The sequence below is a fragment of the Empidonax traillii genome, unplaced genomic scaffold (genome assembly GCF_003031625.1).
Source record: "Empidonax traillii isolate 1590-97213 ecotype Southwest subspecies unplaced genomic scaffold, ASM303162v1 scaffold711:size593479, whole genome shotgun sequence".
NCBI classification, from domain to species: Eukaryota; Metazoa; Chordata; class Aves; order Passeriformes; family Tyrannidae; genus Empidonax; species Empidonax traillii.
Window position 1 is genome coordinate 510,860 of NW_020955904.1, and position 22,249 is coordinate 533,108.

The 22,249-nt window shown below is 39.6% G+C and overlaps 1 protein-coding gene across 5 annotated transcripts in view; it reads left to right on the forward strand.

Annotated features, from left to right (window-relative positions):
• The first annotated feature begins 1,585 nt into the window (after positions 1–1,585).
• The window catches only part of EFR3A (EFR3 homolog A), a 77,398-nt gene continuing 56,734 nt past the window's right edge, over positions 1,586–22,249 (forward strand). For 2 of the 5 annotated variants that reach the window (XM_027900115.1, XM_027900116.1), the window contains exon 1: positions 20,655–20,833. In XM_027900115.1, the coding sequence (XP_027755916.1) occupies positions 20,743–20,833 (91 nt within the window). In that variant the 5' untranslated portion in view covers positions 20,655–20,742. Of the gene's footprint in view, positions 1,628–6,112; positions 6,167–11,952; positions 12,034–20,654; positions 20,834–22,249 lie in introns of those variants that run through there. The other 3 variants (XM_027900117.1, XM_027900118.1, XM_027900119.1) reach the window with 3 other exon arrangements.

Below are 22,249 nucleotides of genomic sequence, written 5' to 3' on the forward strand. Positions count from 1 at the left end.
AAAGAAAATAGATTCAAAAATGTAAGAAAACCAAATGCTACTCTTTAATAAATGCAACATGAGGAGACCTGAAGTCAGTAAAATATATAAACTCAAATGGACTCACCCACCTAACCTGGCAGGTGGATTGACTCTTCCTTCAGAAGGAACTACAACAGGAAAGGGGCTGTGAGGGACTTTATGCTGCATTGATGGGCTGAGGTGAAGTTCCGGGTCCTGCACTTGCGTCACAGTAACCCCTGCAGCGCTGTAGGCTGGGAGAAGTGTCTGGGAGCAGCCCTGAGGAAAAGGATCTGGGGTTGCTGATCAACAGTGGCTGAATATGAGCCACTTTGTGCCCAGGTTGCCAAGAAGGCCTGGGCTGTGTCAGCAAGTGTGACCAGCAGGAGCAGGGCAGTGATGGTCCCCCTGTAGCCAAAGGGGGAAGGCCAAAAGGTGAGGCCAAACCTCAGATCGTGGGTTCAGTTTTGGACCCCTCCCGACAAGACACTGAGGTGCTGGAGCGTGTCCAGAGAAGGGCAACAGAGCTGGGGAAGAGTCTGGAGCACAAGTCCTGTGAGGAGCAGCTGAGGGAGCTGGAGGTGTTTAGCCTGGAGAAAAGGAGGCTCAGGAGACACCCTACTGCTCCCTTCAACTGCCTGGTGGGAGGTTGTAGCCAGGTGGGGGTTGGTCTGTTCTCCCAGGCAACAAGTGACAGGACAAGAGGAAATGGCCTCAAGCTGTGCTTGGGAAGGTTCAGGTTGTTCATCCGAGAGAAATTCCTCACTGAAAGAGTCGTCAAGCATTAGAAGGGGCTGCCAGGACAGCGGTGAAGTCACCATCCCTGAAAGAGTTCAAGAAACGACTGGACGTGGCACTCAGTGTCATTTGACAAGGTCAAAGGTTGGACTCAATGATCTTGGAGGTCTTTTCCAAACTTAGCAATTCTATGATTAAATGAAACAAACTTTTCAAATTTCCACTTGCCCATCTAGAAAACCAGGCATCAAAGGCATCGGATTTGAAAGCCAGCAGTATTATTTCCAGGAGAACAGACTAGGAGGTTGTGCTGGCTTGGGTTTCACATGATTCTCACTGGGGTTTGGCATCACGGTCTGTGTAAGTGCATCTGAGCTCTGGTCTCAGCACCGCTCGTCCTCCCCATCCCCTTCCTTCAGCCCACGGCTGAGGGGAGCCCAGCACAGCCATGGCCGCTCCCAGAGTCCCGATCCTATGGATATCAGCACAAACTCTCACCCCAGGATCGCATCCTCCCTCACGGCCGCCCCTGTCCTGGCTGGCGCTCGGACACGTGACTCGGGACTCTGCCCCCAGGAGCCGAGGAGTCCGCGCCGCAAGGGCTGCTGGGAGTTGTAGTCCAACTTGGAGGCCTCCGTCCGCCCGGCCCACGCCTGGCGCTGTTCAGCCGGCCCCATGCCCGGGGCTGTTTCCTCGGGCCATGCTGAGGCGCTCCTTCTTCCGCGGTGAGCCCTCGGCGTTCCCTCCGTGCAGGAGCGATGGGCGGAGAAGGGCAAGGCACGGCTTCCGACAGAACTACAGCTCCCGGCGTGCACTGCGCCCCGTGCGCCTCAACAAGGGGTGGGGGGGAAGATGGCGGCTGCGGAGCCGAGCGGGAGCGGCGGCTGAGGTGAGTGTGGGGCAGCCCGGCAACGCTCCCATCACCCGCGCTCACCCTCACAGCTGCCTCCTCTTCCCGACCCTCCGCTCCCTTCACTCTGTCCGCGCTCGGGACCGAGGAGGACGCCCCATAGGGGCGGGCGCTGAGGGGGCGGCGGGAGGCTCGGGCCGCCCGGCTGCAGCGGGAGGAGAATCCCCAGGGCAGCGTCTCTGTGTGTCCCTGTGGTCCCGGCGGGAGGAGAATCCTCAGGGCATTGTCGCAGCCTGGACCCGCTGGGGCGGCGGCTCGGCGTGTCCCTGTGGTCCTTGTGGGACTGCTGGCTCTCTGTCCCGGGAACGGGCGCCTGCTCCCCACACGGGCTGTGCCGGGGGGATCCCCCCGCCTTTCACGGGGAGGGCTGTGGCTTTGGGGTTTCCCTCAGCGGGTTTTCCTCAAATGGACTTTAACACAGCGAGATATTAACCGAACGCGGTGCAGATTTACAGACAGACGACACTGTGAGCTTTCGTAGCTTCGTCTTCTACTTTAAAGTTAATTGTGAGTCACGGAGCCGTGCTTTGGATAATTGGGGTGTAGGTTCGCAAATCCTGTTATTGAGAACTAATTATAGCACTATGTGTCTGGGTACATCTAGGAAGGGATCCCGTGGTACTTTGAGCTGATACACAGGGAGGAAAGGATCCCGGTTTGGAGAGATCTCTGCTCTGTTGTAGAACTTGTGGGAAAACCTTTAACTTAGAACCAGAGTTTTAGTGCCTTTGTCAAAACGAAGTTTGCTTGCCCAGATTTTATACTTTGTAAAGCAACATCAAATGTTTGCTGTGCAAATCGAGTAGGTAAACTAAAACCAGAGTTAACAGCCAAGGCTTTGGGATTTTATAGATAATTGCTTCCTGAATTATTTGCAATTCATTCTAGTTAATTTTAAATGTTTTCTCAAATAACATCAGGGCATCTTGCTGTAAGACTGCATGGATGCTCTTCAACATATGGTGAAATTTCTCTGAGAAACTGGTGCTTCGGAGTTGAAACCTCGACTATAGTGCCCTGATATGCCTAAAGGCTTACCCATTAAGCCTTTTAATATTTGTCTAAAAAGCATGCTGCTAGAATGGGATTAATTTCTGATTCAGGAAAAACCTCACAGAAATGGGAAATAGAGTACAGTTTTTAACTGGTTTAAAACTAAATATTTTTGTAGTTAATCCTTTTATGAAAATGTTTTGTTGTTAATGATGGCCAGTAACTTCTCTCCACTTCTAATCCAAACTTGTTCAAGAGAAAAGAATGAACAAATTTCATATTATGTGCAAGTTGAGGGAGGGACTAGAATACTGATTGGACTCGGCAATCAAACTTCAAGTACAATAAAAGGGGATTGCACTCTTTGAAATTATGAAATCTAAATTGTAGAGTTAGAAACAGCTTTGGTTGGTATCAATGACTTTTAACTGCCCAGCTTAACTCTGTAAGGAGTAATTCTTGTAAGGGTACTACACAATTTTTAAACAACTTTGAAGACACTTAATTTTTTGAAGTAGAAACAAACCCTGTTTTCTGTAGTTGTATTCTCTCTTAGGGAGGAGAACAGGGTAGTCTCATTAACTGGACTCATGCATGGCATTGCTTCTTCCCCTGAGAAAGCTAATTCAAAATAAAGTTAGGTGCTTTCACAGAATTACGCTGTGCTATGTAAATCCATCTTACGTTGCATTTTTGGGTTCTGGTAGGTGGAGTTGGAGCCTGACTTGTCTACATTTAGGAATGAGTATGTGGCTTATTAATCTTGCATTGCACTGGCCATTTTCGTACCTTCAAAGCTAAAGGCATTGATTAATTTTTCAAATAGGAAATATGAGTGGGGAACCAAGTGATGTAAAAACTTAATGTGCAGTGGATTTTTAATTTTTTAGTTCATTCCTGCCTAGCTTGGGTTGCCTGACTGTCAGAGGTGCTTAAACCTCTGCTCTACTTTGGCTTAAGTTGGGGGAATGAATCGGTGCCCAGCTGACAATGTAATTTTGAGGACTTAAAATCAAGTTAAACATTTACAGTGTTACATAATAGAATAACATGTTAGAGGGCTTATTATAAGAAAATACAAAAACTCAGATGGGCTGACTTCTGTTCCTTTGCCTGTAGCACAAGGTTATATACATTTTTCCATTTTAGATCTTTTGAAGAGGTCCACTGTTTTAGGGCAGACAGGAAAAAGATCTTTACTCTTTTGTTTGGCTTTCAGTGCCACTTACGGAATCCTGTGATAATAATAAGTAGTTTGTGCTTATAAACTATCATTTAATTTCAGATCCCAGCTTAGTTAATGAAAAAAAATCAGCAAGTCGAACAAATTGTATTTTCATTCTTGTTCTGGTAGAACAATTGGGTTTCCTCTGCTGGGCAAATTGTGTAGAATCTTCTCTAATCTGTAAGGGTTTGTTCAGAGCAATGACTCTTGCATGTCATGCCAGTGTTGATTGGCTTTTTAAGGTGCATTCACTATCGTTGCACTTTGAATATAATTGGATTTAGAATTATTGTGAAAACAAAATAAGTTTTAGTCCTCCACAAAAAAATAGACGTGATTTTATTTATCATTTTAATACCCAAGAGTCAGGTTCCTTTGGTGCTGGAAACACTGTATACATACATAATGTCCTTAAGTTGCTTCTGGTGATCTGAAATGTCACAAAATGACATGGAATATGTTAAAACAGTGTTAGACACTATTTAGTAATCTAAATGGTATCTCATGATTTTCCAAATCTCTCTTTTGATTGGAGCCAAGTTCTACTTCCGTGGGTTTGGGTTTTTTTTCCCTCTCACTATGTAAAATTTTAATTCAGTGACAAACAGCTGAGCAGACTCATGGTGGGAAGCTTCTTAGTTTGGTTTAGTTTAGTTCTGTTCTGCTGGAACAGAAAACAGCATCTGTGGATTAAACTTTGCCCTAGGCCAAACGAGAAAGGGATTGAAGGCTTTATGGAGAGGGAATTGTGTGGTCTGTTCTGCTTGTAGAAGCCAGGCCACCTCCATATTGAATTTTTGGTCCTGTTACAGATCTTAAAATGATTAAAAATCCAGTGAATTATTTAAGAACAGAGCCAAATATCTTCAGCTTGTTTTGGTTGCTTATATAATTTTTCTAGCAATTTCTGCATTAATATCTTCCCAAGTGAGTTGACTTTGCTGGCAGCTGCAGTCATTTCCTGTTGGCTGGTGATGGTCAGTAAAACACTCAGGGTCTCTGGCACTTGACTCCCTGAAACTGTCACCAGGTTCTTTGCATTTTTATGTTCTAATATGCCAGTAAATCTAGCTTCTGTAATCTCTCTAAGTTAACTACACTGAATTAGAGATTTTGCTTTTCCATGTGTCTCTTGTCCATCACAATCCACAGCATGTTTTCTTTTATAAAATTATGGTTCTTCTCACTCTGTCCTTGGAGAGGGACACACAGAGCTTTCTAGTAGGAGGGAATATTTGAAATGTTACTTTGAAATACTATTTTTAATCACAGTTGCTGCCAACAAATGCAGCCTTTGATTGAAATGCATGTACAATGAGAATAAAGTTTATTTTTAGTGACTATGAACGTTGCTTTAATGTGTGGTCATTAAAACATATGACCAAATAAAATGTTTATTCTCACATTAGCATGTTAGCAGTCTCTGGAATTACGTTTTTTTTGGTGTGCATATACAGTCAATTCTTAGATGAATATCTTTTATTTAATTTTTTAATTGTATTTTTTTAAAACAACAAAGCTCTGTGTTTCTAACTGAGATTTTGTTTTTATTTGTGGAAAGGTTCATTTGCAGGGAGGTTGCATTGGGCAGTTAATAAAACCCCAAATATTCTGCTTTAATATAGAAAAATCTTCAAATGATTTGTACTTTAATGCTAATTAATTAAACGGTGGATTAGGCTACTTTTATCCTCAAAATAGATTATTGTAACTTCAATTGAATTAATTGTATGAACATATTTAATTGCCTCAAAAATCCTTTGGTCAGCTAACGTTTATAGTACTTTGCACTCTGATCTGCAAAATCTGCCTTTTTTGGTACTGGGAAAAAAATGCCCTAGAAAGTGTCACACACATTGTTGTTTTCTTGTAGTGTTGAAGAGAAACCTCTCCCAGGCATTTTAGCGGGGAAGTGCTGTGATTTCCATCTGAAGGGGAAGTACCCTGTGAGGCTGTACCCCGTTTAGCATCCTGGAACAGTGGTAGTTGGAAAGGTCATCCCAATACACACAGAGCAAAATGTTTATTCTGGCATCAAAGGCGAGGATGGAATGACTGCACTGGCAAAACCTACATATAGTCTGGTCAGATAAAATGATTATCTGTGTTTCTGTGGTAACAGCCTCTTTGGTGTTGGAGCTGAAGAATGTGACTTTGGCTCGCTCATTCTGCAGAAGTTACTGTGCATATTTGGATGTAAATTGTCTAAAGCTGTTGTCTTGACTTTTTGTTTGTTTTCTTTATAGTTTATTATATTTTTGCAAAGCTGAAGACAGATTCCTGATTAATAATGCCTGCCAGTAAGTATTCTTACTTTTAAGTACATTAAGACAATATTTAGGGGTGTTTACTATTGGGATATTTTCTTTGGGCATTAAAAATTCTAGCAAAATTAAGGTGGAAAAAAGAATTACACTTGCTGTCATTTTTAGGAATTTTAAGATCTCGGTGTTATCTGGTCTCTATAACATATGTTTTTCAAAGAACCCACTGTAGGCTCTGCATTTTCCTTTTCGATCAGAAATTCACAGTTCAACACTGATGAATTAAATGATTTAAAGTATGTTCTGGAATAGTTGTATTCAAAAAATAAAAAGATATTTTGATATAGATATAATCCTGTCTTTGGAAAATGATAACTAGTGTTTATAGAATATAGAATCACTATTTAGGATAAAAAGTGATAAGGCTTAAAATTTTTAACATTCAAAGTTAAGTGAGATTTTTGAGGCAGATGGTTCTAAGAATCAAATTACCTTCAAGGGTAGCGAATTTCACTAACACAAATGCCCAAGTTGTGAATTGCGTTGTAATAGTATTAAAATAACTTTTTTTTAAGATTTTTTTTTCTGTTTTTTATTTAGAAAACATTCTGCATGATCTCTAGTAAGATTACCAACATCAGACTTTGGATAAAACAGTCTGCTTTATCCAGAGGATAAAGAAGTATTCATAAAGTTACAGTACCATTCATATTGCATGCACTTTAATTATATAAGTTTGTAATGGATTTCATGGATGTTTAATTTCATGAGGAAATGTTTGAGCACTTTTTTTTTTGCAGTGATTTGTAATAAGCTGTGACTGCTGGGTACTAGAACTGCCTTACAGTAATTCTGTGTTGTGTTGTTTGAATGAACCACTGTCATGTTAAATATCTTACTGTATTTGGGTGTCTTCTGCTTTTGTGGTAAAAACTCAATAGGTTGAAATTATTTCTCTGCATAGACATGGCTCTGTAACAGACCAGTGGCACATACATGTGTGTTATGTCATACATGTACATGAGAAGCTGCCGGCGTGGATTGTGTCGACTGGGATTCAGGTTTGTAACACGGGGAGCTGCTGGTGAGGCTTCAGCTGGTGGTCAGTGCTGCTGAGGCCTCTGTCACGGGACTCACTGCTGCTGTGAAGGAGTGTGTGGGTTTCTTAAGCAATTAAACTGCAAAAGTAATTTTTTTTTCTTCTAAACCAGTTGGGCTTGTGTTCAGGGTCGTTAGTACTAATGCATGTGGAGCCTGCATTTCTGCAGCAGATGGAACTTGGAGGAAACCAAAACAACCCATGGCAGTGTTTGTCTGCATGAGACATCCAGAGCTCCAGAGCCACTTATTTGTCTTTAACGAGTTTAAGTGCACAGGTGAAGGGAAGGGATCCTGACAGGTGTGTGTGTGTGTGTGTATTGCAACTCTTAAGAAATTTCATAACAGGACTTTAGTAATATTTGACTTCCAAAAGTGATGGCGATGGATTTTAAGGCAAAGAAACATGTTTTTGTGGCTGGTTTACTTATTGTCAGTAGCGATAAAGAGAGCCTTCAGGATGTCAGCTTTGTTGCATGTGAGAAGAAAAGCTTCTGCCTGCTAATTTAGGCTTCTCTAGAGGTTCCATAGGCTTGTTTTCAGAGCATTTTGGTGGGCTGAGCTGCTATTTAGTGTTACTTTGAAATCTTCAAGTATTTATCCTTGAAATGCAAAAAAAGTTGTTTCAAAAGGCTGGATCATTTTAAATGTTATTATTTTTTTTCCCATGGAGTTCTCTCATCCCACGCATGAAGAAACGCAGACATCTTTTGCAATAAAATGTGGAAAAGGCTGTTACTGTGAGACATTTTCCATAAACATCTTTGTCATGCTCGAATGAGTTCTTTATAAATTAAGTAGAAAAATAATATCCACTTAACAGGAAAGTTTGATGGAGTTCTTAGGTCCTGCTGACCAACTCCCTCAGCCAGTGTTGCCCTTCTTGCTTTCCTGAGTCTATCTATCAGTTCCTGCTGGTAATTTTACCCCTTTTTTTTTGCAGTACAGTAGTTAAGAAATGCATAGGGCTGAAAGTGGTGTTTGGAAATACCAGGAGAGGCCAAGATACTGGTATTACATAAAGACTGAATAAGAGGACTTAATTAGTCTTTCTGGAGACATTAGCTATTCGTAGTGACATTTTAGAAGTCAGTCTTGAAGTTATTGTGCATGAAACATTCACAGGACAATATGCTTTTTATCTCATTGAGTATTAACTGTGGAAAAAATAAGGCATGTAGTCAGAACTGGGATGGGATGCTCGGAGGGGGAGAGATGAATGTAGATGGTTAGCCAGAGGTGTAATGCCCTTCTCACTGAACTCAGTCATGGGTGCTGCTCTTTGCACTGGTTGTTTGTTACATATTCAGGTTATCAGATTTTCTGTTGATGTTTCTGCTCAGTGATCACATTTAGGAATGCGGGGATTTTTTGCTGCATTGAGTCCTTAATGAAAGAATATTAAGGTTGTAGTCTCAATGCAGTAATAGTCTAAAATAGTCAAAAAATCTTAAGATGTAAAGTGCTTGGCTTTTACTATCCGTGGCACGACATTTGTGTTGATATCTAGTCTGCAGTGGAGGTGCCAAGGCTTGGCTTTTCCCTGCATTCTTTATAACTTTACATTTTGAGTTTCTCTTGTGCAAGTAACTTGGGCATTGAGGTGAGATATGCTTACAAACATGGTGTCTTTGGCTAAAGTGCAAATTTTGAAATGTTGAGAAAGCAAGTATATTTTCTCATTGCTGTAATGATACAGTACGAGCAGAGCGATTTGAGCCACAGCTATTTTATTAACCGTTTAAGCTGTGCCTTATCACAAAGAAACTGGAGATTTAAAGATTAATTCGTGCTTTTATTTAAATTGTTTTTTCATTAATTCGTGTTTTATTTAAAAACAACACCAAAGAACTTATAACCAGGTAGCCTTTGCAGTACAGGCAGTATGTGTTTTTCATTTGCTTCACGTGTGTTCTCAATTTCCCTGTTAAATAACTTGTGCAAATAATTTCATTTAACCTACTTATGGAACACGGGTGGTTTGGGTAGGTTTATTTCTGTGGGCTGCATTTGGATTGAAATGTCACAAATGCTTGTGTTAAGGAAAAAAAAGCAATAGCAAAGTCATATATCAAAACATTTGTTTAAGAGACTCTTCTTTTTGAACAGTATGTTCCGGATATTCACACTTATTAATCAGATGCTTGAAACACAGCTTGGTAGATAATGAGGGTTTTTTTTCAGAAACAACTAACCTACTTACTGGCTGTATTCCCTGACTGGAATTAAACATTTAACTTAAAGGCAGATTTTGTACTAAAATGAAATTGCTTGAACTAGAAGAATTATGTGTGATATAGGTGAGAGCATCTGCTGACATCAGAATACATCAGAATGTATTTTACTGGTGGTAGCTCTGTGTGTGATTTTTTTCTTTTCCTTTTTCTTTTCTTATTCTTTTATGGCTTATGCCATTAACATAATTATATCTTTGCTTTTCAAGGTTTTGTTAGTAATAATTATACTAAACTGTTTTAGCTGCTGTGAAGTCCTTATGACTGATGGTAACATGTAAATTAGGAGAGCAAATAAATAAAAATAAGGATTTTGCCAAATGTAATTTTCCCACATTCTTCCCTTGAGTTACTGCTGTGAAATTTATTATTATGAACACCTCCTACACTATTCTGTCAAATATTTGCCAGTTGGAAAGAGACCACTCTGATTTAAGAGGTGCATGTATCGATTACGAGGAAAATATTCCATGATTTGGCCTGGTTTTGGTTACCATGAAGTGACTGTTTTGGTAGCTTCAGAAAGCACCTCCAGGGGTGCTCAGTGCAGATTGCTTCGTGTCAAACTGCGTAACATTGTGTTTCCTTGGCCTTCCAAACACCAGGTGGCTTTTTGCCAGTTGTTTGTGCAGAGGCAGCTACTCTGGCAGAAGGTGGAACGTGCTGGTGGCTTCCCTGGTTGGTGCCAGGTGAAAGTAAATAGAAGATACAACAATTGAACGGTGCTTGGTTTTTTATTGTATTCAGGGATGTTACTGCTTTCAGTTACTTCATAGTCTTTAAATAAATAAATGACCCACCCCCTCCCCCCCAATCAAAAATACCCATCAGATTTTTAAAAGTATAATTTGCTATGTGAACAGAGCTTCCTTGCCAAGTGTGGGAGGGAAAACAGCACTTGAAATGGAATTTGAAATGAGCAAATTCTTAACTGGCATTTAATGTTCTTAACACATTTTAAGAGGCAGGTGATTTCCTCATTATAGCTTTTTCCCCTCACAACAATTTTGAAGATTCATTTATTTGTGTTTTGGGATTCTAGTTTTTTTGTATATATAATAAGTATTAATGAGATTGTTAATGGAAAAGGAAGATTTATCTCCCTATGAAGTACAGTGCTGAACCCATGGTGGCTGGAGATGTGATCCTTAATGTGTCTATATAAATATTTCATGGGCTAAACATGCTAATGTTTTTACTGAAAATTAAACCATAGTTCTTATTAATAACAATCTCCACTCTCCATCCAACATACTTTTTTTCTCATCTGGAGTATGTTTCTTTTGTAGCCTTCACTCTTTAAAACCCTAAATGGAACCTTCTACTTAATAAAGAAATTGTGATAATTGTTTTAATTTATTTTATAGGTGGTAGAAACCCTATTAATTTTTTGAGAGCATCGTTGACTACTTACAGTAGAGTTAAATAGATTATAATTCTGTGACGCGTGGCTATTACAAAAGAGTTACTTGGGGGGGGGGGTATCTGAAGTATTTGCAGCTTGAATCTGTTACCTCAGGAGGAGAAACATCAGCAGCCCTGTATCGTGTCCTTTTCAGCTACTAACCTAAGGAACCCAGGAACTTGAAAGACAATTACCAAGGGAATGTCATGGTTGGGCTTCCTTTGTCACTTTACCATTTGCAAGACCTAGGCCAGAAAAGGAAAAAAAGTGTATTTAGGATACCTGTAACTATTGTGTAACTACTGTGGCCACAGAATATATAATGGATTCTTTGCATAGTAATGTCCAAGAAATGCTTTCAATATGTAAACACTTAGATATGGAATTTTTGCAGCTGATTTTTAGGGCACTGTCTTTTCTTCACTGAAAAGAAAAACTAGTAACTTCTCTAAATGTGTCCTTTGACAAGTCTAAGAAAAAAAACAAGACAGGAACTTGCAGCTGGAAAAGTGTAACTGTTTGTGCATCTGTTTATTTAACTCATGGTACATTAACCAACTTTGAGTGCCAATGAATTGGTTGTTTCCATGTTCTTTAATGAATCAGCATGGATTTCTTTGACAAATGTTCCTTGTGTTGTTTTCTGTTAGCTGTCAGTTCTGTGTACACATCATCCTAACCCCATTTAGGAAAGCTGATGTTTAGGAGCAGTTCCATAGAAAGTGGAAAACACTCCTATTAAGATATAGCAATTAAAGTCTAGTGACATCATTATCGTTATTCATTCTTCCATTTCTTCCATTTGTTTTGGAACACACTTTAGTATAGCCAAGAAATGAACAATTTTGTTTCATCCATTCATTGTCATAACCTGAGGAATTTGGTTTTTTCAGCTGTTATTTATGTGTGCACCATCTGGGCATATGACGTACAAAATCGAATGCTTTCAAGGTGAACTCCATTCAGTCCCCATCAAAGCCTTTATGTGCTTTTAAACCATACATGGACAATTCACCAAATGTTAAAATGTGGCTTAATAGTTTTCTCAGGTTTTATTAAAATATGGCTGTCGTTGTTATTTACAGAAATGACTTTGCAGCTGTCAGTCGATTAACCTTCATGTGCAGCCTTGTTTGCTATTGATTTCTCAGTCATGGGACGAAAGGGTAAGAAGGCTCATGCTGACTATGCATGCAAGTGTCCTAATTTTTTGTGCATGACAACAAAGAAAAATTGATTTTGGTGAGTGGGGGGTACGATTTCCATTGTATGATTAAATGCATGTCTCTGGAAAAGCCGGGATGAACTGCTTTTTAAAGTATTTTGGCCTTCCCTTTCCTCGTTATACGGACTTTGCTTCCCACCATCAACCACTGTGAACTCCAGTGGCTCTCTAGAGAATCAGGTTCCTATAGGTGGGAGGGTAGCTGTGTTTACCTCTCTTGGCTTTCCAAGAGTCATCTTTTATTTTTAGGAAGTTACATCACTCCAGATTAATTCATGCAGGAATTAGACAGGAAGGAATAGAAAGGTGAGGTAGGTAGATGAACAAGACTCTTCTGCATCAGCCAATTCAAGAAGTGTTTGGAGAGTGCTCTTGGGCACATGGTGGGATTCTCGGGGCTGTTCAGTGCAGGGCCAGGAGTTGGACTTGATGATCCTTGTTGGGTCCCTTCCTACACAGACTATTCTGTGATTCCCCATCAAACAACTTGTAGACCTCAGGACTTCAAAAAATAATTGTTGCCTTTATAACTCAGTGTTCCTCTCCATGTCCAACTTGAGATCTGTTAAAGGTCTCAGTCCTTTCATTTTTCAAGAGCACATTTGTGATTCTGAATTGTACTTGGACCTGTTAAAGTGTTTTGCTGATTACGGTCTGTACTTTGGCTTGAAATAGGCACCCTGAGTCTTCAGTTGTGGTTTGGGAATGCTTACTCATTCCTTAGTGAGAGGATGAGTAAGGAATTTGAACCTAACACTTAGCTATATAATTATATTAAATCAGTACTCCTTCCTGATTGTTTTGTAAAGCTGTTAATAGGTAAGGAAATATGTGTAGATAAAACTTCCCAGATATTTTGTTAGAACTACAGAAATGCACCAACAAATACAGAATAATTTATGCTATTAAAACCAATTTTCCTGTGTTCAGTAAAGTACACTATAACTGTCTAATGATTAGAAAAGGACTTTAGGATGCTGATACGCTACTTATGAACTTCATACGTAATAAAATATGAATAGTTATTAAATTGTAATTGATCTGTGTCTGACATGATTAAGCTAACAGAGTCCTCTTGTCTTGTAATAAACGCAGTGTAAGCTGGATTTGAGACCTTTTCTATGTGCATGTGGTGTTTTTTTAAATGAGTTTGTGATTTGTTATTGACATTAGTTAAGTCATGAGCTTGAAGTTCTTCACAACTGGCGAAACATAATTTTTGCAAATTGAATCTGATGTTGGAATTGCAGCGTGATGAGAAGTGCTGGTTGTGGGCAGGAGCTGCTGGATTGCTGTAGAGACCGATGAGCCTGTGTGCCCACAGATGTCCCATCTGTTTTCCGTGGAAAGCTGGGACACTCAGTATTTACTGATTAAAGAGATATGTTTATAAAGCTACTTCTTTGTGTATAAATACAAAGCTGTCTGTCTGGACTGAACAGTTTAGTGTGATGGGAAATAGAAGTTGTGGTAGTAAAGGAATTTGGCCTTTGGGTACTGAAGGTGCACAGAAGAACAATCCACTGCCTCGATGTTCCTTGTGTACTCTCTGGCTCATTAGACGTTACAGGAGGGGGGAGCATGCTTTTTAGTTAGCTGGGATATGTGTTTCTAGATAGGAATACTTTCTACCCTTAAATCTCACTGTTTGGGAGAGGAGAACCTTTTAACAGCTGCTTTTCAGTTCTTGTAGGAAGCCTGAATTCGAGCTAAAGCACTTTTTAGAACTAACATGAAAGGAAACAACTGTGAGGATATTTTATAACTCAGATTAGCCTAGAAGAAGGGGTTTTTTTTTAGCAAAACCTGTGTCTTTCAAGTCTGTGTTTAAAACTGTTTAATATTGAAAAGTTGTTGCATAAACTTCTGTTTGTTGGTTTGTTCAAAAGCTTCTCTCCTGTGGGGGCAGGATGAGCTAGGTAAAGCTGTCTGCAAAGAAAGGAAAGTGTGAAAATGGAGTGTATTTGCGACTCCAAGGACCTGTTTTTGTAATATGTAACAAGATTTTTTTCAAATTTTTGATTCCGCATTCTTTTTATAGAAACAATGTGTGTGTTTCTGTGTCCAAATTGCCGTATCCAATTTTCTAAATGCTTTCCGGGAAAATCATACAGGTAGCAATAGACACAAACGGAGTATTTTATTGAGGATTGGTGATATTTAAATGAGAATTTGCGTTCTTGAAAGTATCCTCTGTGACTCTTTTTTTTCAAAGTAACGTTGCCACATTTTTATTTTAGCATTTTATTTTTAATGTCAGTGCAGTTTAAACACTTTCATGGCTGAACAGGAACAGATGTTTTGTCGTGTTTGGAGCCCTGTGTGTGTGCCTCAGGAGAATTGCTGCACTCTGTTTTCTCAGAGGAGATACCACAGTATGGTTCTGGATGCACAGAAATGCTTTCATCTATTCTTTCTTATGTATGTCTGTGTGTGTGGGAAATAAAATTTATGTAACATGGTATAGAACTACTTGTGAACAGAACATTTTCTTTTTAATTGGGAAATGTTTTTCAAAATCTGTGCATATGTACTGAAGTTTGTAGCTGAATGTGCTCACATGAAGTTAGAACTTGTTTTGAAGCTCTGGCTGTGCTTATGTTGGCATTTGGAATGTTTTAATAGAAAAAAAGATCTATAGAACCACTCACTCTTACATGTCCTGTATACAGCTCACAGTTTATGCTATAGTAGTTAAAATCCCTGAGCTAAACTTACCTACTGCATTAGCTTTGAGGGTTCCAGAAAGCAGGCCTGTGAACCTTTGCTTCCTCCTCCTCATCGGGACTTTTAATCATGACATATATGCCTTTTTCACTCACAGAAAGCTTCTCATGCCTTATTTTACTTCAAGTGACAATGTAGTACCTACTCCCTTGAGTACCTACCACAGCCCTGTGTGTTTGTGCAACATGTGCTGGAAAGCACCATTGGGCAGGAGTGGAGAATTTAATCCTCCCAACCTAGATACTGCTGTCATAGGATACCTGTGAGGGAGAAGTCACACAGCTGTTTTAAGCATCCTTTTTTTTTCTCAAGAAAAGCAGAAGATTCTGGGAGTTCTTACACTGCAGCTGTATTCCTACTCTGTGGGTTGGATCAAGAAAAAAACTGCATTGTCTTAAGGAAATGAAAAAAATAACAGTAGTCAGGAAAATTCTTCATGCTTCTTTACATTCAGGTTTTTCAATTCACGAAGTTGCAGGTGTTTATCGCCCTGAGAAGACTCGAAAGCCTGGCCACTTGCTGGCTGTTTACTCACTGGTTTGAAATGGGCTTGTCCTCTGAAGGCTACATTTACAACAAGAGCTCCTGTAACTTGCAATATTGCCGTGAGATGTTTCCTTTGATTTAGCCTCTGCTTAATTGACTATCAGCGTATGCTCCTAATGTTCCCCTAGAGCTGTATCCAGACGTGTGCTCGTCCCAGCTCCCTGTTGGTGCCCCTCTCATTCTTAGAATTCATGTATATAAGGGATGTTCCTTTAAAGGCAACAACCTAATCCACCCGAATTCCTGTGGCAGAATAAGTGAGCAGCAAGTGTTAAAACAGCAAAGTAATTTTCTTCCTTGTCAGGAGAGAGGGCTGTGTCCAGTAATCTGAGGAAAGGCAGTGGAATGGGAAATGTGGAAAATCTGTTTCAGAGGTTTTAAAACTAGAACTGGGCATGGGTGGAGTGGCACAGAGAAAGTCCCAGTCTGCTCTCTGCTCTGCTGCCTGGAGCTGGGACTGGGAAGAAAAGGTATGACCAGCTGGAGCATCTGGAAGGGGTTCTCTAGCCTGGGCTTTATGTAGCTGTCACCGAAGTTTACTGAGGCATTTAGCCAAGTATATATGTTTTTACCTGTAGTTGGCCAACCTGCTGATCAGAAGTACAGTTTGAAGGCTCCAGAAGCAGAGAGTGACCCTACTGGAATAATTTTGCCCTTGGCATCCCTCAAGAATCGTTCATTACCCACCTCTGGCCACCCTGGAAATAGGCTAATTGTTCCTCCCTTGACTGTTACCTTTCAACCACGCCTTCCATAGTGTCTTTTCTCCCCTTCAGACACAGTGTCCATCTCAATCCTGAGGTGCACCAGCACCTTCCATGGAATGATCTTCAGTGTTTCAAGTTGCTCCTAAGATGCAACAAAGTGGGAACAAAGGGATAGGGGAGGTGCAGGTGCTGCATCCACTCTCCTCAGTGGAGCTCAAGGAGGAGTGTAAAGCAAGTTACTTGGCCTTTTGTTCCTACAAAGGTTACAGCACACTCTTCTGTCCCCTGCAGCTGGGAAGTGTTCAAGGATGGAGCATTCTGAAAATGGCTCATCGGGGTTAGAGAATAGGTTAGGGTCAAGATGAAGCCAGGCTTTCAACAGGATAGTCTGGTACTGGGAGGTTACTTCTATGCCAGGATCATCACTGTGCGTAGGAGACTCCGTTCACCCATACTCATGGATCTTGGGGCAGGCCAGGCGTTTGGACAGGCAGAGATGGATCCAAATATTCGTGTTAAGTAGCAGGAGTAGAAAGAGGTTGCTGTGATAATGTCAGTCCCTCTTTACTTTTTTATTCTGAATTAATTAGTATGTAAACAATGTCCTCCTGGCTCAGGGTGTTACTGGATGTATACAGTGGGTGTTTTGTCAGTGTTGTGAGTCTGCTCCATGCTCTGCTACTTGCCTGGGTGGAGGAATAATGCCAGTTCATGTGCTTCAGAGAATACACAAAGCAATACACAAAGAGCCTCCATTTCCCCCCACTTCTCCTTTAGTCCAGTAGTTTGCTTACGTCCCTATTTTTCAGATTCATGAAACACCTTGTTACGAAATCAGTGTTTGTTTATAAATAGGAGTGTGATGACACAAAACCTCTGGGTTGTTCTTTTCCTCTGCTGGGTTTATTGCCCAGAACTCATTTCCTGACTGTGAACCAAATACTGAAAGCAGGAATGAAAGTTGGACTTGGCCCATTTTTTTTTAACCATGATCAGGTTATTGGTCCCACCTGTGAAGGAGAGGGGTCAAGGAGATTTATGTAGATGTGTCTTTCCAGTCTCCTGAAGTCAGAGGGACAAAACTTCCTTTTCATATTGTTTCAGTGATGAGAAATAAATGACCTTGGCCAGCTTAATAGGAAGATAAGTAACAAACTAACAGGCAAAACTCATAATGTCATAGAGCTTCTTTCCCTGGAATCAAATGAATTTTAGATAATTTTAATGCTGTATTAAAAATAGAGTGCTGGTACTATCTTGGAGTAGGAAAGGTGGAGGTGGTGTCGAGGGGAACGGTTATGAGCAAGTTAAACGAAGTTACTATGTGAAAAGAACAAAGGTGGAGGAAAGAAGAGGCAGTGTGGAAACACTGCAGGTGGTGGAACCTGTGTAAAAGAATGCAACCGGAGAACTTGATGTAATGGAAAACTTCCTTTTAATGGATTAGGAGTCTTTAAAAGGCACTTTCCCGAAGATAATATCTTTCCTAGGGATTTGTTTTAATTGCTTCTTCTGGAAAGAATACTTCATTGAAGAAGCTTAGTGGTAAGCAGCTTGGGGATTTTTTCTGCTTCTTATTAGTATCTTCACGTTCATTGTCATTTCTTCCTTTCACAAAAAGTCTGTACTCAAATTATTTTTACATGTCTTTCACACTAGCATGCTGTGCATCTCTGCATGCTCATTCAGTGCAGGTTTGGAGAAGACTGGCTGGAAAGCTGGCAAAGAAAGACCTGGGGATGTTGGTCAACAGCAACAGAACATGAGCCAGTGTGTGCCCAGGTGGGCAAGAAGGCCAGTGACATCCTGGGCTGTATCAGAAATTGTGTGACCAGCAGGGCCAGGGCAGTGATTGTCCATCTGTACTCGGCACTGGTGAGGCCACACCTCAAATCCTGTGTTCATTTTTGGGCCCCTCATGACAAGAAAGACTTTGAGGTGCTGGAGTGTGTCCAGAGAAGGGCAATGGAGCTGGGGAAGGATCTGGAGCACAAGTGTGATGTGGAGCAGCTGGGGGTGTTCAGCCCGGAGAAGAGGAGGCTCAAGGGAGACCCCACTGCTCTCTAGAGCTCCCTAAAGGGAGATTGTAACCAGGTAGGGTTTGGTCTCTTCTCCACGATGAGCAGAAATGGCCCCAAGTTGCACCAGGGGATGTTTAGCACGGATATTAAGAAAAAATTATTCACAGAAAAGGGCATTGGAATAGGCTGCTCAGGAAGGTGATTGAGTCACCATCCCTGAAAGTGTTCATAAAACGTGGATGTGGCAGTTGAGGACATGGTTTAAGGGTGAACCTGGTGGTCATGATGTGTTGACAGTTGAACTTGAAGGTCTTAGAGGTCTTTTCCAATCTTAATGAGTCTGCGATTCCAGTATAGAAAAACACATCTTGAAGTCATATCACCTTATATATAAAGTGTTACTTCACACACTATATAATGAACTTTACAGTAAGAATAAATTCTAGGGAGAAAGGTTTGGGGTTTTTTTCTACTTGTTTCAAATTACTGAGTACCAAAATATTTTTTTTAAAATAAATGTAAAAGTGTCAAACCTACACATGGATGGAATTTTCCCTGTTAGCTGTTACTGAGGTTTTACTGTCGGCGGGTGAGAAGTTCACATCGAAGTGAATATCGTGTTCTCAAGACAAAAATTTCATCTGCATGTTGGACATTATTTTTGCTGCATTTTGGTGGAGGGAGGGTGGAAATCAGGTGTATGGAAAAGTCAGTTGTCACTTGGGTGGTAGGAGGAGAGGCTCACCCAGGGATGAGACTTCATCCTGTCTAAATGATGAGTCTGCTGTTCCCTCTGGGAGTGCATTGCAGCAACATTGCAATGGCTGATGAGCCCATCCTTACAGCAGTTGTTCTTTTTATAGTAGGTTGAAGAATATTTTTAATTAGCTCCCTTATATGGCTGGAATAATTTCCTTGTTCTGAAATATCTGATCTCTTTTTCATAGTAGAACGGGAATGCCCTTGAAAATCTTTTTAGTCCTGATTTAAATGCATCAACTGATATTAACAGTTTCAAACTAACCAGGTATAGTAAGTGATAACGATTGTAATGTTATTTTATGCACTTTCCTTTGATATTTGAAATAAATATCTTTTTGTTTATTTTTCTCATCTTGGATACAGAAAAATAAACAAAATGAAAGTTAATTGTGTAGAAGTCAAGTAAATTTTTACAAAGTTATGTTTAAATACATTGAGCAACAAATGTAATTCTAGTATTTCTCAGTTTCTTGATATTAGCAAAATATGCATTTATTTGACTATTCAAACTTTTATGTTAATTATACTATTTTTGGATAAAATAAGATTTATATTTTTAATCTTGGAGGATAGTCAATAAACGACCAGATCCAAACTTGAGTCATGACAAAAATATTCAGTGAGTGAACATGAAATCTTGCTTCAGGTTGTTAATGTTCTATAAACTGTTGACAACAATATTAGACAGCATTACCAAATTTTGGAAGAAATTCTAGCATTAGATAAATGATACAGTTGGTTTGTTTTCTGTTTTGCTAGGGTTTCCTGAAGAAGAAAATAATGTGGACTTTTTAAACTTGATGGGCAGTCTCTTTGAAGGTTTTGTTTTCCTGTAATCTTTTTGTGAGCAAGAGGTAGCACAAATATTCAGACAAACTAATTTGAAATAAAACTTATTGTCATGTGCATTTTTCTAATTTACACCGTAGGATTTCCCTTAGTGAAATACTTGGAGACAGTTTCTGAGCAGCTTAGTGTTTTCTCTGAATTTATTAGCAGTAAACACTACTTTATTAGCACTAATCTTCTAAGCCTAGAATTCGTATGAAGTTGTCGTTAGTGGAAGTTATTAGCTGTGTTTTTATTAAAACCAGTAGTTATGATTTCCAGGGTTTATAAAAATGCCTGTATGAAAATCCTGTATTTATGTTGCCCAAGTGGATATAACGTAGGAATCGAAACAATGAAGTGCTGAGAATTAATGGGAAGCAAGAAAGTAACCTCAGAATTGTTTAACTCGCAAGTGGTTTTCTACCTGATGTATCATAATCTTTGTGAGTAAAGGTGTTAAGGATTTAAGTTCTGTAATCCTTGTTTCTTAAACTCAGAAGTCTTATTAGAGATAATGTTAATTTCATTAATTTTCAAGTGTTTCTTTAATCTTAGAGGTAAACCCTTCTGTTTGAAAAAGTCTTTTTGGTCAGTACTCTGCTTTGAATACTTTTCTTTTTGTCCATTCACCAGCAAGATCAAGTGAGTAGGTTTTACTAAAATATTAATCACTCTGCAGTGATATGTGGCACCTGACTGAGCGTAGTTTTATCTGAAACTGTATGGATTTTTTACTTCCAGTCACAGAAATAATGAACTGTGTGTACCAGGAAAGCTGAAGTAATGAAACTGCTTCCGTGCAGTTTCACTCGAGGAGCTGTGAATCACACCCTGACAATGCATCTTTTATCCTCTTCTACTTTCTTGTGCCTGGCCTTGTTAACAGAATTTGATACTGAAGTTTTTCACGTGTTTGGTGGCTTTATGTAGATGTCACAGAGCTGATCAGATAAGCTTACAGTGCTGCAGAGCCCTCTCGGGAACTGCTGCTATGGGAGTGTGAGAGAGCAAATTTCCGAGCAAGGAGAGTTCCCAGGGAGTAAAATCATATCCAGGATGAGGCAGTATGTGCAAGTCCCAACTGTTGAGCAAGAAAAAGCCTATGATTATAATTCTGCCTTTGAACCGAGACCGTGTATGTGTTTGGGTAGGTGAAATTACCATTTTCTGATAGCGGGGACTGTATCTTGCTGCTGCTGTGTGGAATAAATTTGTGTGTCACAAGAAGTGCCCGAACAGCTGATAAATGTGTACGGTCTTAACGTGTAAAATGCAGATTATAATACTTCTTCGGCAGAGGAGAACAGGCATGTTTTAACTTGGAAAATCCTGTGACTGGAAAAGTAAACAATGAGTATTTTTTAATCCTTCTATGTTAAATCTCACATAAGAATGTGAACTTCTATAGATACTGCTTAAACCTTTGTATTTACTGGTATAACGTGATGTAAAGATGTCTGCAAGGGAGAGGTGATTAAAATGCAAATTCTGCCTGACACTGAAAAGGAATTGTCATAGGATTTTTCCTCGATAAACCCGCGTAAAATGGAACAGGTTCTTTTTATCTGACTTAGTGACTGTGTTCTATAGACCATGTAAACAGCTTATTTGTGTGAACCACATGTGTTTATTTGGATAAATTTTTATCTGGGTTAAATTGCTGTCCAAGATGTAGAGGATCCATTTTCAACTGTACATCTTTGCAGCATTCATCTTTCCTGGTCTATGCAGAAAGATGTTCCCAGATTTTATGGGTTATTTTTAAGTTCAGTCTATTTTTAATGTATGTTGTTATGACATGATTTTTGTGGGATTGTGTTTCGTTGTCTTTTTTTTTTTTTTTTAAATTCATACATTCTTTAAACCTATTCCTACAATTTTATTAATTTTTCATGGTTATGTCAAAATGATATAACTGAGCAATGATCAGTAGTTTTCCCACAAAACCTGTGTTATGACTGTTAATTGTTTTGGGTTTTGCTTTTGGTTTTAATTTTTTTCTGTGTTCTTTGGAGTAACTGTCAGTTTTATTTCTGATAGTGTTCTGCTTTTATTTCCCTTCTGAAAATATTTTTGGAGTCTGAAAGCCTTGATAGATTAACTCTCTTTTTCTAATACTTGAATTTTCTGTTTAATTTAGGCAGTTCTTTTAATGACATTAGCATCCATATTACTTTTAGATTTGTGCTTTGATGACAGAAAATTTTTGACAAGTTTGTGGGGTTTTTTTGGTGTAAACTTTTCTGTAATTAAATACATAATAACATAAAGACACTACTGAAAATCTAAGATGAGGAGAAGAGAAAATTTCAAATCTTACTGGGTATACTCACTGCTAGGTCTTTTCTTGTCAAAATTCACTACGTACCATTAATTTGAAGAGGAGTATTTCAACAATATTGAGTTTCCATTAAATAAAACCACCTGGTAGGGGGCCAGAATGAGTTGCTGCTGTTATCTGATATTTTTTATCCATCTCAAAGGAGTAACAGTATCCAGGTTTTATGTTAAATTTTTATGATGGGTTTAAAACACCATTTTAAGATTTAAATTATGGTTCTTT